A 12,088-nucleotide genomic window follows, 5' to 3' on the forward strand; every position below is an offset into this window, starting at 1 on the left:
TTATTCTGCGTATTTATATACATGTATATTTACTCGTTTACTTGTTACTTAGTTTCTAAAGTTTGAGGACAGGGCGACCCTAAAGATCTTCACGTGAGCTGAATGCGGAAGTGATGTCAAAAAAGTTTATCCACCGGGAAACAGCGACGTTCTTCAAAGCAGCTGTGTTGGACGTTGACGCTTGATCAGGTAACACATTTAGTTTACTTAGTTAAGTCTAAAGTGAACGGCGTTAGGTTGTCGACAGCGTTATTGTTTGATTTTAATGAGTCAGCTGAAAAAAAAATATTAAAGTTACTGGCGGTGGTTTTGTTTGGAAAGGCACAAGATGCACAAACTTTAAACATGCAACGTTAGCGTAGTTTGTGTTGTGTATTGTTCAACAGTGTGCTGTACATTCAGTATAAATCTAAAACTCTATATTTTGATAACTACAGAATTATGTAAGCGTTGGTTGTAGATGCTTTCGATCTTGGAAATCACTTTCACTTTAGTTTGTTGGTTTATAAGTAGCATTATAGATAGTTTTAATAGGCTAAACTTCCACATATGTTTAATCACCTGTCAGACTGAATTGAACTTGATGTGGATATATCATCTCTACTTTTTTGATTGTTTAATTTTGTAGTTTTTAGTTCTCTTCACTCGGCTATCCAGAAACTTGCTTGTTTGTGCATCTCTCTTGTAAGTGATTATCGTCATGTTTAATGATTATATTTTGCTAAATAAATAAACTTACTTTGTTTCTTCTAGGATGAATTCTGCTTATAAAAAGGACGGTCTCATCACTAGGTACCAGACTAACTTAGAGAGACGAATTGAGAAGGGAGATCGAAGTTTAGTATGCAGGGATGAGGATTTTTGTAAGGAAGTCGAAATGCTCCTTCACAGTGGCAGTGCCCGGAAGATACACAATCTGCATGGATTGGATTCACTGGCAGTGATGGAAAAATCTCTTCCTGCATTTCCCTCTAAAACTGGCCAAATGCGCCTCGAGAAACTTTCCAAGGCCTTTGAAGTGCTGGAGCTTGCGGCATTAAACCTCTACATCTACCCCTGGAGAAGAGAGTACAGACAGGTGAAGGTATGTGGAAATACTGGTGCTCCACCCATTCTGTTTGCTTTCACTAACTTAAAATGATCTCTTTCTCCTCACCAGATGTTTTCAGGTATGTTCACCCATTTGATCAAACCTGCACTGACACTTCAGCAGGCCAAAGAGCTGTTTGGTTTGCTTGGATACAAGGCTTCAAGTCCTAATGAAGAAGAAGAGTTGGCTCTGAACTCCAAACTCGTTCCTTCTGAATATTTACTCAGTCTTGCTTGTGGCTTCTTTGCTGCCCGGATGGAGTGCCAGCTGCTGCTTTCGGCCTTGGGCTCTGTCGACAGAGATGTGGAGTGGGTTCTACAGCTAGTCAAGGAGAGGCAGGGGGGCCAGAGTCTTCAAGTGGCCTTGGAGAACACCAAGAGAAAGTCAGATCCTGCTAGTGTTTCAGAAGCCATCCTGGCAGGTGACATGGACGCTGAGGTGGATCTGTACACGGAGCAGGCGGATGCTTCTCACATGACATCCGCTTCTGGTTCGCCTTCTCACGCTTCTTATATGACACGGAAAGAGACTGATCTAAGCAAGCCTTTGCAGAAAGATCCCCCACTGTCGAAAATGGGAAATAATGACGATGCAAGGCAGGGAGGACCACTCAACAGTCCAGGTCCAATGAAAAGCTTTGCTGAAGATCGATCTGAAAGTGATGTCCAAAGACATGCAGCGGCAAACGTTATATGCAGCTGTATCAAGCAAGATTCGGCATATATATTGAAGTGTGAACAGTGCCAAAATGTTCACACTATCTTGTGTCCCCAATATAAAGAGTGCAAATTAAGAGGACATACTTTAGCACTGTGCCCATATAAAGCTGACGAGATTTATTCCTCTCAAGATCATCTTAGATTGTCCAAGGAAAAATCTAAAGATTGCCTGAAGCAACATTTTTGTATGGAGGGTTCTACTTCTGATTCGTTTTTGGTGTGCTATGACTGCCAGTTGATCCATGACCACAACTGTCATTTTATTAAAATGTGCAGTTTAAAACACACCGTGCGGCCAACAGGAAAATTACAGCCCCCTCAAGAAGAGGTTAATACCCATAAGAGGCACAAATGTCTTTCTTCTGCACATCATCAGCAGCACTCCCAGGAAACAAGTGCTTCGGAGACAACTTGTGCTCCAATGTCGTATCACGAACATTGCTGGAAGAGTAACCTAACTTTGCCAGAAGTCTTATGCCTCACTTGTAAAGTCTTTCATTTCTCTGGGTGTCCTGTTCGATGGCAATGCTCTCAAGAACACCGCATTAAAATAGTTGATATATTCTGCATCAGTTGCTTGAGCCATGAACTTAGCACCTTATGCAGATATTGTGGTGCCGTGTATTGCAAACTGTGTTGCTTTAAAAATACCATGATTTGTAAGTGTGGAAAGCCTTTCCTCAACCCAACTTCTGTTTAAGATGACTGCATGTCAGCCTTACCATATGTGGCTGAAGACACTGTTTTTAATCTCCGTAATAAGCCTGTTATTATTTTGCTACTTACACAATAAGTTCAAATACTGGGTAATATAAACATGACAATCTTACACTTTCAGTTTTTGATATCAGAAATGTTTTTGTATGACAGAAGCCAAATATTTCAGGAAAGTAACAAAATTCACTGTAAGAGTTGACTATCTCTTACTAATCTATATATCATAAAGTAACATGGCTCATATCTAATCTGTTAATGGTGAGACTGTGTGATGGCCAGTCCAAGATTTGATGTATTCAGTTATTAGTATAATATGTTCTAGAAAAATTATGGCTTTGGGTCTTAGCAACAACTCCAACCATAGTGTCATATAATTAAAAGAAATGTACATGACTTTTATTATGGTTGTTTAATAGAATTCATATAAAAATAAAGAAGCAAAAAACAGAACCTGACCTTTAAGCTTGCATTTAATTCAAATCAGATTCTAAATATTACTATTACATTGTGATCATACATATTCTCATGTATACGTCCTGACCAGGAACGCCAAACTGCCTAACATCTCAAGGTTTTAACTTTTTCCCCTATTGTGCTCTCTACAGTACATATGTGCATGTTTTTACATTGCTTTGACTTCGCTGTAGATCCCACCTTCTCGCCTGCCATGATTGGTCAAATACGCACAATGTCTGCACACTAATAGTCCGGAAACCTTTCGTTCATTACCATCACTAAGTATGAAAACAAAGCCAAAACCTGTACGGTTTAAACAATTTAGAAAAATACGTATTACAAAAAAAGTCCTACTACTGCAAATGAAGTTATTTCCATATGCTATCTGTAACAGCGAAGTTTGCACCAAATGTGCAAAATTATTTCTAGGTGTGAAATGTGACAACCCAGGAATGACAAGCGCAGTCATTTAGTTGTAATAAAGTTTTATTCATTATACTCTTCCCATTTTACATTGATAAAGGTTTTACTGTCCATACGGTCAATATATAACACTCCATTAAGATGATCCATTTCATGCTGCAGTATTCTGGCAGGCCATCCACTCGCATGCCAGCTGACAGGCTCTGCTTTCTCATTAAGACCTTGGGAAAAGAAGCAGGAATTAAATTCACATAAGTTTTTAGGCAATGGCTTACTTAATACGTATTGACTCATTTATTTTGGTTTGACCTTTTTTTGCACATTTACCTGAAACTTCAACAGACACATAGCGTGGAACAGATGCTGAAAACCCACAGATGCTTTCACAGCCCTCTTGGAAGACGACAGTGCGTCCATCTAGTACACGTAATCGAGGGTTTACAAAAATCATAAGAGGCACTGCCACCAGCCCCCGAGCTTCAATAGAAGTGATTGAGCTGTCCTCCAGCATTTTCTTTGGATATTCCAAAGCTAATATTTGTAGAGGAACACCAATCTGGGGTGCACTCAGGCCGACACACTCAAGCTTCCTCATCACCTTGACCAGGGTCTTTATGACCTTCTGCACTTCTGGGCCCTGGATGGCTTCAGGATCCACTGTCGCAGCCTGTGAACGTAATACAGGATCTCCAACCTGACAAACATGGTCGTATGGTAGGAGCTGGTACACCTTTGACTTTCCTTTTCATGTACTGTAAGTAGGAGCGCATCTTGATGTTGGTAGAATGAGTACGTGAGGATGCAGTACATGTGAATGGTGACCAGGGCAAAAGAATTCCGACTTGTTTTGAAAGCACATCATTTTTTAAGACACAATGTGAAAATGTCCTGCAGTGCCTAAACATGACTGAATAAAAGGCTTCTCTCGTCACCTGGGGGGAAAATGTCACCAAATGCAAAATAATTAATAATGCAATAAACGTGTGCCAACTAGATAATAAGTTTAATTTGTACTAGGCTGAATGCACGTTTAAATACATTAATAAATAATCAGTAATGCATTTTTAAAAGTAGCTATATTAAATAGGAGTGGAATTATCAAATGTGAGCTTTATATATTTATTGACATTAACAATTTTCCAATGACATGACAAAACAACGATTTTAACAAACAAAAAAGGATTTAGTCACTTTTATGAGCAAGTGTCAGTACTCACCAGCACTCTAACAATTCCGTATTTTAATAAATAATTTGAATTTCACGTGCAAATGTATTTAAGCAGTTAGAAGCATTTCGATGTGAGGACAGACCATTCCGGAAAACGTTACCGACACCGACGACAGATTTCCCTTTCTTCAAAATAAAAGTCTCTGAGCGAAATAAAAATTGTGGCATTAATTAATTATAATAAAACGTATTATAAAACATCTGAGATAAGACATTTACACCATTCGTGTCTTGAAACAGAAATGACACTGACATTTTAGTGACATTTTCTCAACGTTTACAACTTCCTGTTTTGGTCGGTTTCAAAAGTCACGTGACAGTCAGCGTGAGGATTGTTTACACGTACGTTAAAAAGGACACTCCTCCGGTCACGTACAGGCATTAATCAGCGATTTACGTTTATGATCAAACAATTCTTGTCATTAACATATCATTTAACGCAAAAAAATATATATAATTTTTTTATCTTATACGTAATTACTCGTTGCATGATGGTAGGAGGATAACAGTAGACGTTGTCTTATTTATGCATTGTTATGCTGACAGTTATTTTTAGTCTACGTATGGTTTAGGAAATGCATTTTTTCTTACCATAAATATTTGTTATTTATAAATGAAAGTGAAATTAAATAGGCGATCACGTGTTTGTAGTAGGGAGAGCGATATCCAGAGTACGTACTACATCCGTGATTAGATGAACATGGCGCAGGGGAAACAGGCCATCGGTGGACTGTAAACAAGAGGAAATTTTGGGATAACGTCGACATCGTACCATGCACGTGTGAAATGGTCTCAATCTCGATATACTGGACCAATTGTTCTGCTTCATTGATGACTACGAGGCGACAGATTGAGTGCAACACATCAAATTGCATTCATAAACATTTCTATAGGACTTCAAACCCCTGAGCATTCAGTGCTCGGATATTTAAACAAAAAAAAAGCCTTGTTTTATTGCGGATGGCATCCGTGCACGATCAAATGGCTGCAAATGGAAAAGTCAAACGGAGTAAAGATCTGCCCAGAGGCGTTGAGAGGTTAAAAGAGGAGCACAGAAAGGTCAGGAGTAACGTTTATTTCATACACCACCAATGCATTGCTGTAGATATCAAGGCTCTATGTCCTTGCACATGATCAATAATCGGCGTCAATTCGTTTGTCGTATGTTTATGTTGTTGTTGTTTTTTGCAGCGTATTCGTAGTATTACGCGTTTCGTTCTCTGGAAAGTTCTTTGTGCATCACGTGTTGCTGTTGGCTAGCCGGTCGCAAACAATTATTTTGCATCGCTGTATGTGTGTTTCTGATACTTTGCACACAAAAAAAACACACGCACATATTTCTAAACGATGCATCTCGGTAATGCTAACCGTAAATTATTCACGTATAGTAGCTAGAAAAAAGATCTTTGTTCCAGCGCATGTGGTCCACGCTGCCAAAATGCATGCAGCGTGCAAAAGCGTACAGTGCTGTTACACTAGGTAGTCTACATTCTGTGAAATGACTCCATGCGAAGGTAAGGCCGACCTATTTATTTTTGCATGGTATTTTGGGTGATACGAGTAGGTGACGAATCAAACAAACTGCGTCTTTTAACAATGTGTTGACGCTGGAGGATAAACCTCAACTGGCCAGATTTGAAAAATGCATTTGAAAATCAACAAGACTGAAAGATTTTTCTTTTTTGATTTAGAAGATCTGGAAAGTTCTGTGTTGCACTGCCCACAGCAAACACATCTTTAAGAGGAGACATTAGAAAATCAGAATAGATAATGCATGGCTGCTCATGCTGTTAGACATGCTTTTTTTATTGGTAGAAGGAATCTCTTCAAGGACATATCCAGCTCCATGTTAATATGAAAGAAATTCTATTTCTGTAGATATTTTGACTGAAGAAAATTAAGCTTACTTTTAATAGCATTAAGATCATTTGAACGTTGATAATTTCATAACACATAGAGTGAGAGGGCAAGAAAAGGGAGTCCCCAAATGACCCTCAAGGGTATGCAATGTAAAATCAGTGTTGAGAAGGTTACTTCGTGGATGTAATAGGTTGAAGATTACACTAAGTTACACTATTCATGCAATGTAAATGTAATAAGTAGTGTAACTTTTCAGTTGCTTTATCAAAGTAATGTAATTTACATTTGATTACTTTTCTAAATTGCTATATTTTGAACTGTTGATCATAATTCATCACATAAGTAATCTTGTAATCCATTACAGTGTACAAAACAAAATGGCTGTGTAGCTGTGTTTGTTTGAAACGAGAGAGCGAGTCCACGATACAAAAAAAAAAAATTCTTACTGAACTGACTTACCAGGATGAGTTTAACCAGTTTTTATCAGTGAATAACGTATGTACCGTGAAATGTCAGAATCAGGTATTTCACAAACCATGCAATAAATTAATTTAAAGCACAGCCGACAACAAAAATAATTTTATTTGAGATCGTTTTGAGGTTAATACAGATTTAAAATCATAGCAAGAAATAGTTCAATAGCTATGACACTGGATTTGAAATGAAATCTTTGCATAGTTATGACAAGGAACACTGGCATCTGATAATGGCATGGAAAAAAACTATTAATCTAAAAAAATAAAGCAAATGCCATAAATCCATATAGGAAATAGTTACTGAATAAGCATGTGTCTTAACCTCCATAAACACTGGTGTCTTATATTGTGTGTGTGTGTGTGTGTGTGTGTGTGTGTGTGTGTGTGAAAAAATTCTGATGTAATCCCCTTTGTAATAATGAACGTCTTCTGGTAACTAATTTAACTACTTTTTTTTTCTTCAGTAACTGTAACTAATTACAGTTACATTTGTTCTAATTAAATTATGTAATTCTGTTGTAGACAACTAGTTATTTCCCAACACTGTGTACAATACAGGGTGATTATTATAAAATGAATGTGTAAATAATCCTAATGTACCTAGACAGCTCAGTATACAGACTCTTGCTGGCATAGACATTGCTATAAACATGCATTACAATGTACCTTGTCTCAAAATTTCATACCAAATTTTCAGGACTATTGTTTATTCTCTCTACAATGGGCAATTCAACATTTCCCGAATATTACAGGTAGTTTAGCAGTGATCGTCACTGACTGTCTGTGGCATTTTGGGAATCTCTGCGCTTATGAAATGACAAATCGTGTCTGTTTCCACAACAGGTGGTGAAAGATTGCAGAAGTCAAATTGAGCACTGGTGAGTGTCTTCCTGTAATTTAATTTATCTCGTCTCAGACATGCAAAACGCTATTATCAATGTATCATGTCAGTTTTTCTCTGGCCGTGACTGTTCGTTGATGCATGTTAGCTTGTCATTGGTTGTTGAAGGTTTAAATTTGGAACGGAAATGCTATTTATACTGTAAATCACTGTATAGATGTTGATGGTTATGACAAGATTTGACAGGCTTTTGTTATATTCTTGTTTTAATGTTTTAAAAAGATTGTAGAACAAAAATAGAACTTGTATGTCAACCAAGCAACTATTCCCTTTTTAAGTGATTTTTCTCTCTGACTGTCAGGAAAAAAGTGGAAAATGACTATGATTCTCTTCAAGAGCGCCTCAGGACTTTGCCTGACAAGTTGTCTTATGATATTATGGTACGATGTCACTCTTCGATTACTGATGCACCCAAATTAATCTTAACATCTACATGCACAAACGTTTTCTATGCCTGAGCAATTATTACATTATCATTCACACCGTTTAAGACCTGTTTACATCAAGTATGATAACTATAACCACAACGTTTTAATAATTATTCTTTGAGAATAGGAACGATATCGTTTGAATCCCTTTTTAAGGATTTTTTTTTTCTAGCTGATGAACAATAACATTAACAGCCAATGAATTAACAGCCAATCAGAGCTTGAGCGTTTAAAGTGACAGGCAGCTTAATTGCAGTGTGCACTTACAACGATGTGGTACAATTATAGTTATCATTCTTAGTACGAGCAGGCCTTTACTTGTCAGATTTGAAAGTGATGCTATTGTTTTAAGCCCTGATTCTTTGGATGTTTTTATAGGTACCGTTTGGTCCCTTGGCTTTCATGCCGGGAAAGCTAGTTCACACTAATGAGTTAACGGTGCTCCTCGGGGATAACTGGTTTGCGAAGTGTTCTGCCAAACAAGCGGACGGTCTTGTGGAACACAGAAAGAAACGTGAGTAAATTTTTTTTTCGATTGAGCTTTTCCAGTTTTTAAAAACGCCGAACAGCATGACTAGATATGTTATTTTTCCAGATGTCAAAAATACGCTAGACGACTTGCAGAAAGTGATGAAGAACTTTCAGAACAGAGCCGACTTTACAGATGATCTTGAAAAATTGACTGGTGCTGTAAGTGTCCTAACCATTGCCTCATTGCTGTGTGACATTATATGGAAACATTATTTTCTCCTATGGAAGGACCGATCGCATACTTTTTTATATATATACAGGATACTGGAGATTTTGTGGACATAAGAGAAGATGTTATAAATGAGGAAGAAGTTACCAAAGGTGATTCTGGTTTTTCAGGTCAGTTTGTGTTTTACCGGGTTGTGTTGTCTTCTGTTGATCATTTACCCCCAGTTGTACTTTCACAGGAAAACATCGTTTGGCCCACAAACCCAACTCTAAACCTAAGCTGGAGTATTTGTTGGAGCTGGAAGAGGACGAGAAGAAAGAAGGTGATGAAGAGAGAAAGACAGGTGTGCTGTCAGAGGAGGAGCTGTGGGCTCGACTTGATGAACTAGAACGTGAGGAGGAACTTCAAGATGAGAGATACCGGTAAAATATTGAATTTCCACAAAAATATTAAACATCACAACTGTTTTACCATTGATCATCCTTAAAAATTTGAGCACCAAATTAGCATATTAGAAGGATCTCTGAAGCCTTATGTGGCACTGAAGATTTAAAATTCAGCTTACATTGAAAATGCAGTTAAACGTACAGGAAAAGTAGCTGTTGCACAAACTTTTAATAGAATGCTTATAGATTTTGTCTATTTCTTCCCCCGTTATACTAGATTGGACAGCACAGACACTAATGGAGAAGACACCACTTCCTCCTCAGAGGAAGAGAAGGAAGCAGATGGTGGCAGCGGTGTCCAGGTTAATGGCCATCAGAAGGAAAATGGCTGGGTACCGACATCTATCCCAAGTCAGATGAACGGCACTAATGGCTCGCACCCTGAGGATGAGGATGAGGAGGAAGAATGTGATGAGGAAACAGGCAATGGTCTTCCAACTATCTACTTTTCTCATACTGCCGAATTCAAAAAGGTTAGTTGAGTACTATAAACAATTTTTAGCTATATGTGTGTGTGTGTATATATATGTATATATGTGTATATGTGTATATATGTATATATGTGTATATGTATATATGTGTATATGTATATATGTGTATATATATATATATATGTATATATATGTATATATGTATATGTATATATGTGTATATGTGTATATATGTATATATGTATATGTATGTATATGTATATGTATATGTAATTCTTACTTTCCACCTTTCCTTTTCCCCGTGAAGGTCAGGATAAATACAGGCAAGAACACCACCCTAAAATTCAGCGAAAGAAATGAACAAAAGGCACAAGCCAAGCGCAAAAAGAAAAGCGGCAAAAGCAACGGCCATTCTCCTCATGAAAGTTACAAGATCACCAGCCCAGCAGACATTTATAGGTAACAGCCAAATGATAAACATCATTCATCCACTTTTATTGCTGTATTGCACTTGTTTGTTTGTTTTTTTTTTCTGAGTTCAGTTTCAATACGGTGTTTGTCTGCAGGGTGTTCGTGGACTTGGTGAACGGCGAGCCAATACCGCGCAAGTCCATTTTGAAGTCCCGCAGCCGTGAGAACAGCGTGTGCAGTGACACCAGCGAGAGCAGCACGGCGGACTTCGAAGAGCGCCGTGCAGCCTTCGGACGCTCGTGGAGCCACGATGACGCCACATACAGTGATACCAGCGATGGCATTACAGAGGAGGAAAGCCCCACCGGAACGAGCCCCCGCGCTAACGGACGCTTTGAGGTACAGAAGAAGGATGAAATGGAAATGAACCCAGTCTACATTCTAATTGCAAGATTGCAATATTGTGAATTACGTGTTTAACCTGTAGCGCAGTGTTACAACAGTAAAAAAAAGTACAATGTTCGAGCCTGTATGTATACAATAAGTGCATTTTATCAAATTATTAATTTAGACGTGACTAGTTGAGGCCACCTAATATAAAGTGGGACCCTTTTGTCTTTTTCAGATAACAATATTCACTTTAAAAAATGTAAATGTCTTTTATGCTTTAGGCTTTTACAGGCACAGTGATTGAAAAGGATCCCCTGCCTTCGTCCATCCCACACCTGACCATCGCTCCTCCTGCCTTACCCACAATCCCTGAGAGGAAGCTGGAGGAGGTGGGCCCCGAAGCTCCTCAGGAGCCACCCAAGAGGATATCCAAGTTTAAAGCTACACGGTTGCATCAGAAATGAGTGTTCATCTTATCAGCGCACAACTTTTGAATTCGGTTTTGTACAACAGTAAGACTTATAGACTGACTTTCTCATTAGCTGCCCCTATTCCTCTGTCCTCCTTACTATAATGTCATCCGTGTTTTTGTGACATGCCATGCACCCTGGAAATTTTATTTGCTCAATAAGAGTAATAATAATAAGATAAGAGATGATTGATTTTTCCCTCCTAATGTTTGCTTTTTTTTAAATGCCAGATGATTTATTTGAAGAGTAAGTTCACCAGAAAATGAAAACTGTCATCATTTCCTCGCCTTTTTTTTTTTTTTTTTTTTTTTTTTTTTTGTCTTCTTTGGAACACGAAAGACGTTGTTCCACAGGAAAGTCATACAGGTTGGTTGATTAAATAATGACAGAATTTTCTTTTTTTTGCGTGAGCTGTCCATTTAAGGAATGAAGTAGTTTCACATGTTGGTTATCTTTTGCGTGGGTTAGTTTAGATGAATAATTATTAAAAACAGAATGGAAAAAATAAAACGCTTTTAAAACAAACAAAACTGTAGTTAGTGGCATCATGACATTGTTGTCATTTGGTCTACGATGTGATTTATTTTCGGAAACGCTTTATCACAATTTAATGTCATTTTCTCAGATCATGACATACACGTGCAACTTCGACCTATGGTAGTCATGCAATTTGTCAGCTTAAAAAAAAAAAAAAAAAAACATTTTTATCCCCTCTGAACTTTTGCCTCTGACTTTCCCTTATCTCGTTTTGTATCTTGTTTTTGTATTGTTTACAGAGTTTTGGCTTTGTGCATCAGCTTTTTTTTGTGACATTCGGAAAATGTTGATGTAACTGAAATGGAAACAAATAAATGATTTTGACTGTACATGTGTTTTAACTTATTAGGACGTTACTTGATTCGGTTCGATTCTACGCGGTATATAAATTTGTGCGTTCGTTTA

General features: G+C 37.8%; 3 protein-coding genes across 4 annotated transcripts; 2 read left to right on the plus strand and 1 right to left on the minus strand.

Annotated features, from left to right (window-relative positions):
• The first annotated feature begins 113 nt into the window (after positions 1-113).
• Positions 114-2,976, plus strand: spata2l (spermatogenesis associated 2-like). 2 transcript variants are annotated; one of them, XM_043263939.1, is made up of 3 exons: positions 114-189; positions 754-1,084; positions 1,160-2,976. In XM_043263939.1, the coding sequence occupies exons 2-3, from the start codon at positions 755-757 to the stop codon at positions 2,507-2,509; spliced, it is 1,680 nt and encodes a 559-aa protein (XP_043119874.1). In that variant the 5' UTR covers positions 114-189; position 754; the 3' UTR covers positions 2,510-2,976. The 2 variants fall into 2 exon arrangements, with proteins under 2 accessions (XP_043119874.1, XP_043119873.1); XM_043263938.1 differs by lacking the exon at positions 114-189 and adding an exon at positions 463-684.
• A 474-nt stretch (positions 2,977-3,450) lies between these two features.
• Positions 3,451-4,885, minus strand: pdf (peptide deformylase, mitochondrial). Its single transcript, XM_043264148.1, is given in 4 exon segments — positions 3,451-3,626; positions 3,733-4,120; positions 4,122-4,337; positions 4,623-4,885. Coding segments are annotated over 3 exon segments (735 nt in total). The 5' UTR covers positions 4,311-4,337; positions 4,623-4,885; the 3' UTR covers positions 3,451-3,468.
• Positions 4,886-4,980: 95 nt separating this feature from the next.
• On the plus strand, positions 4,981-12,012 carry uri1 (URI1 prefoldin like chaperone). Its single transcript, XM_043265046.1, has 11 exons — positions 4,981-5,692; positions 7,813-7,847; positions 8,172-8,250; positions 8,677-8,812; positions 8,894-8,988; positions 9,090-9,150; positions 9,237-9,420; positions 9,662-9,917; positions 10,183-10,334; positions 10,442-10,685; positions 10,958-12,012. The coding sequence occupies exons 1-11, from the start codon at positions 5,594-5,596 to the stop codon at positions 11,138-11,140; spliced, it is 1,524 nt and encodes a 507-aa protein (XP_043120981.1). The 5' UTR covers positions 4,981-5,593; the 3' UTR covers positions 11,141-12,012.
• The last annotated feature ends 76 nt before the right edge of the window (positions 12,013-12,088 follow it).

This window comes from Puntigrus tetrazona, chromosome 18 (genome assembly GCF_018831695.1).
Source record: "Puntigrus tetrazona isolate hp1 chromosome 18, ASM1883169v1, whole genome shotgun sequence".
NCBI lineage: Eukaryota > Metazoa > Chordata > Actinopteri > Cypriniformes > Cyprinidae > Puntigrus > Puntigrus tetrazona.

Coding starts and splice junctions, on each gene's coding strand:
- spata2l (XM_043263939.1), top strand. CDS start 755: ATGAATTCTGCTTATAAAAAGGACGGTCTCATCACTAGGTACCAGACT. Junction 1,085..1,159: donor GAGAGTACAGACAGGTGAAG/GTATGTGGAAAT, acceptor TCTCCTCACCAG/ATGTTTTCAGGTATGTTCAC.
- uri1 (XM_043265046.1), top strand. CDS start 5,594: ATGGCATCCGTGCACGATCAAATGGCTGCAAATGGAAAAGTCAAACGG. Junction 7,848..8,171: donor AGAAGTCAAATTGAGCACTG/GTGAGTGTCTTC, acceptor TCTGACTGTCAG/GAAAAAAGTGGAAAATGACT. Junction 8,251..8,676: donor AGTTGTCTTATGATATTATG/GTACGATGTCAC, acceptor ATGTTTTTATAG/GTACCGTTTGGTCCCTTGGC.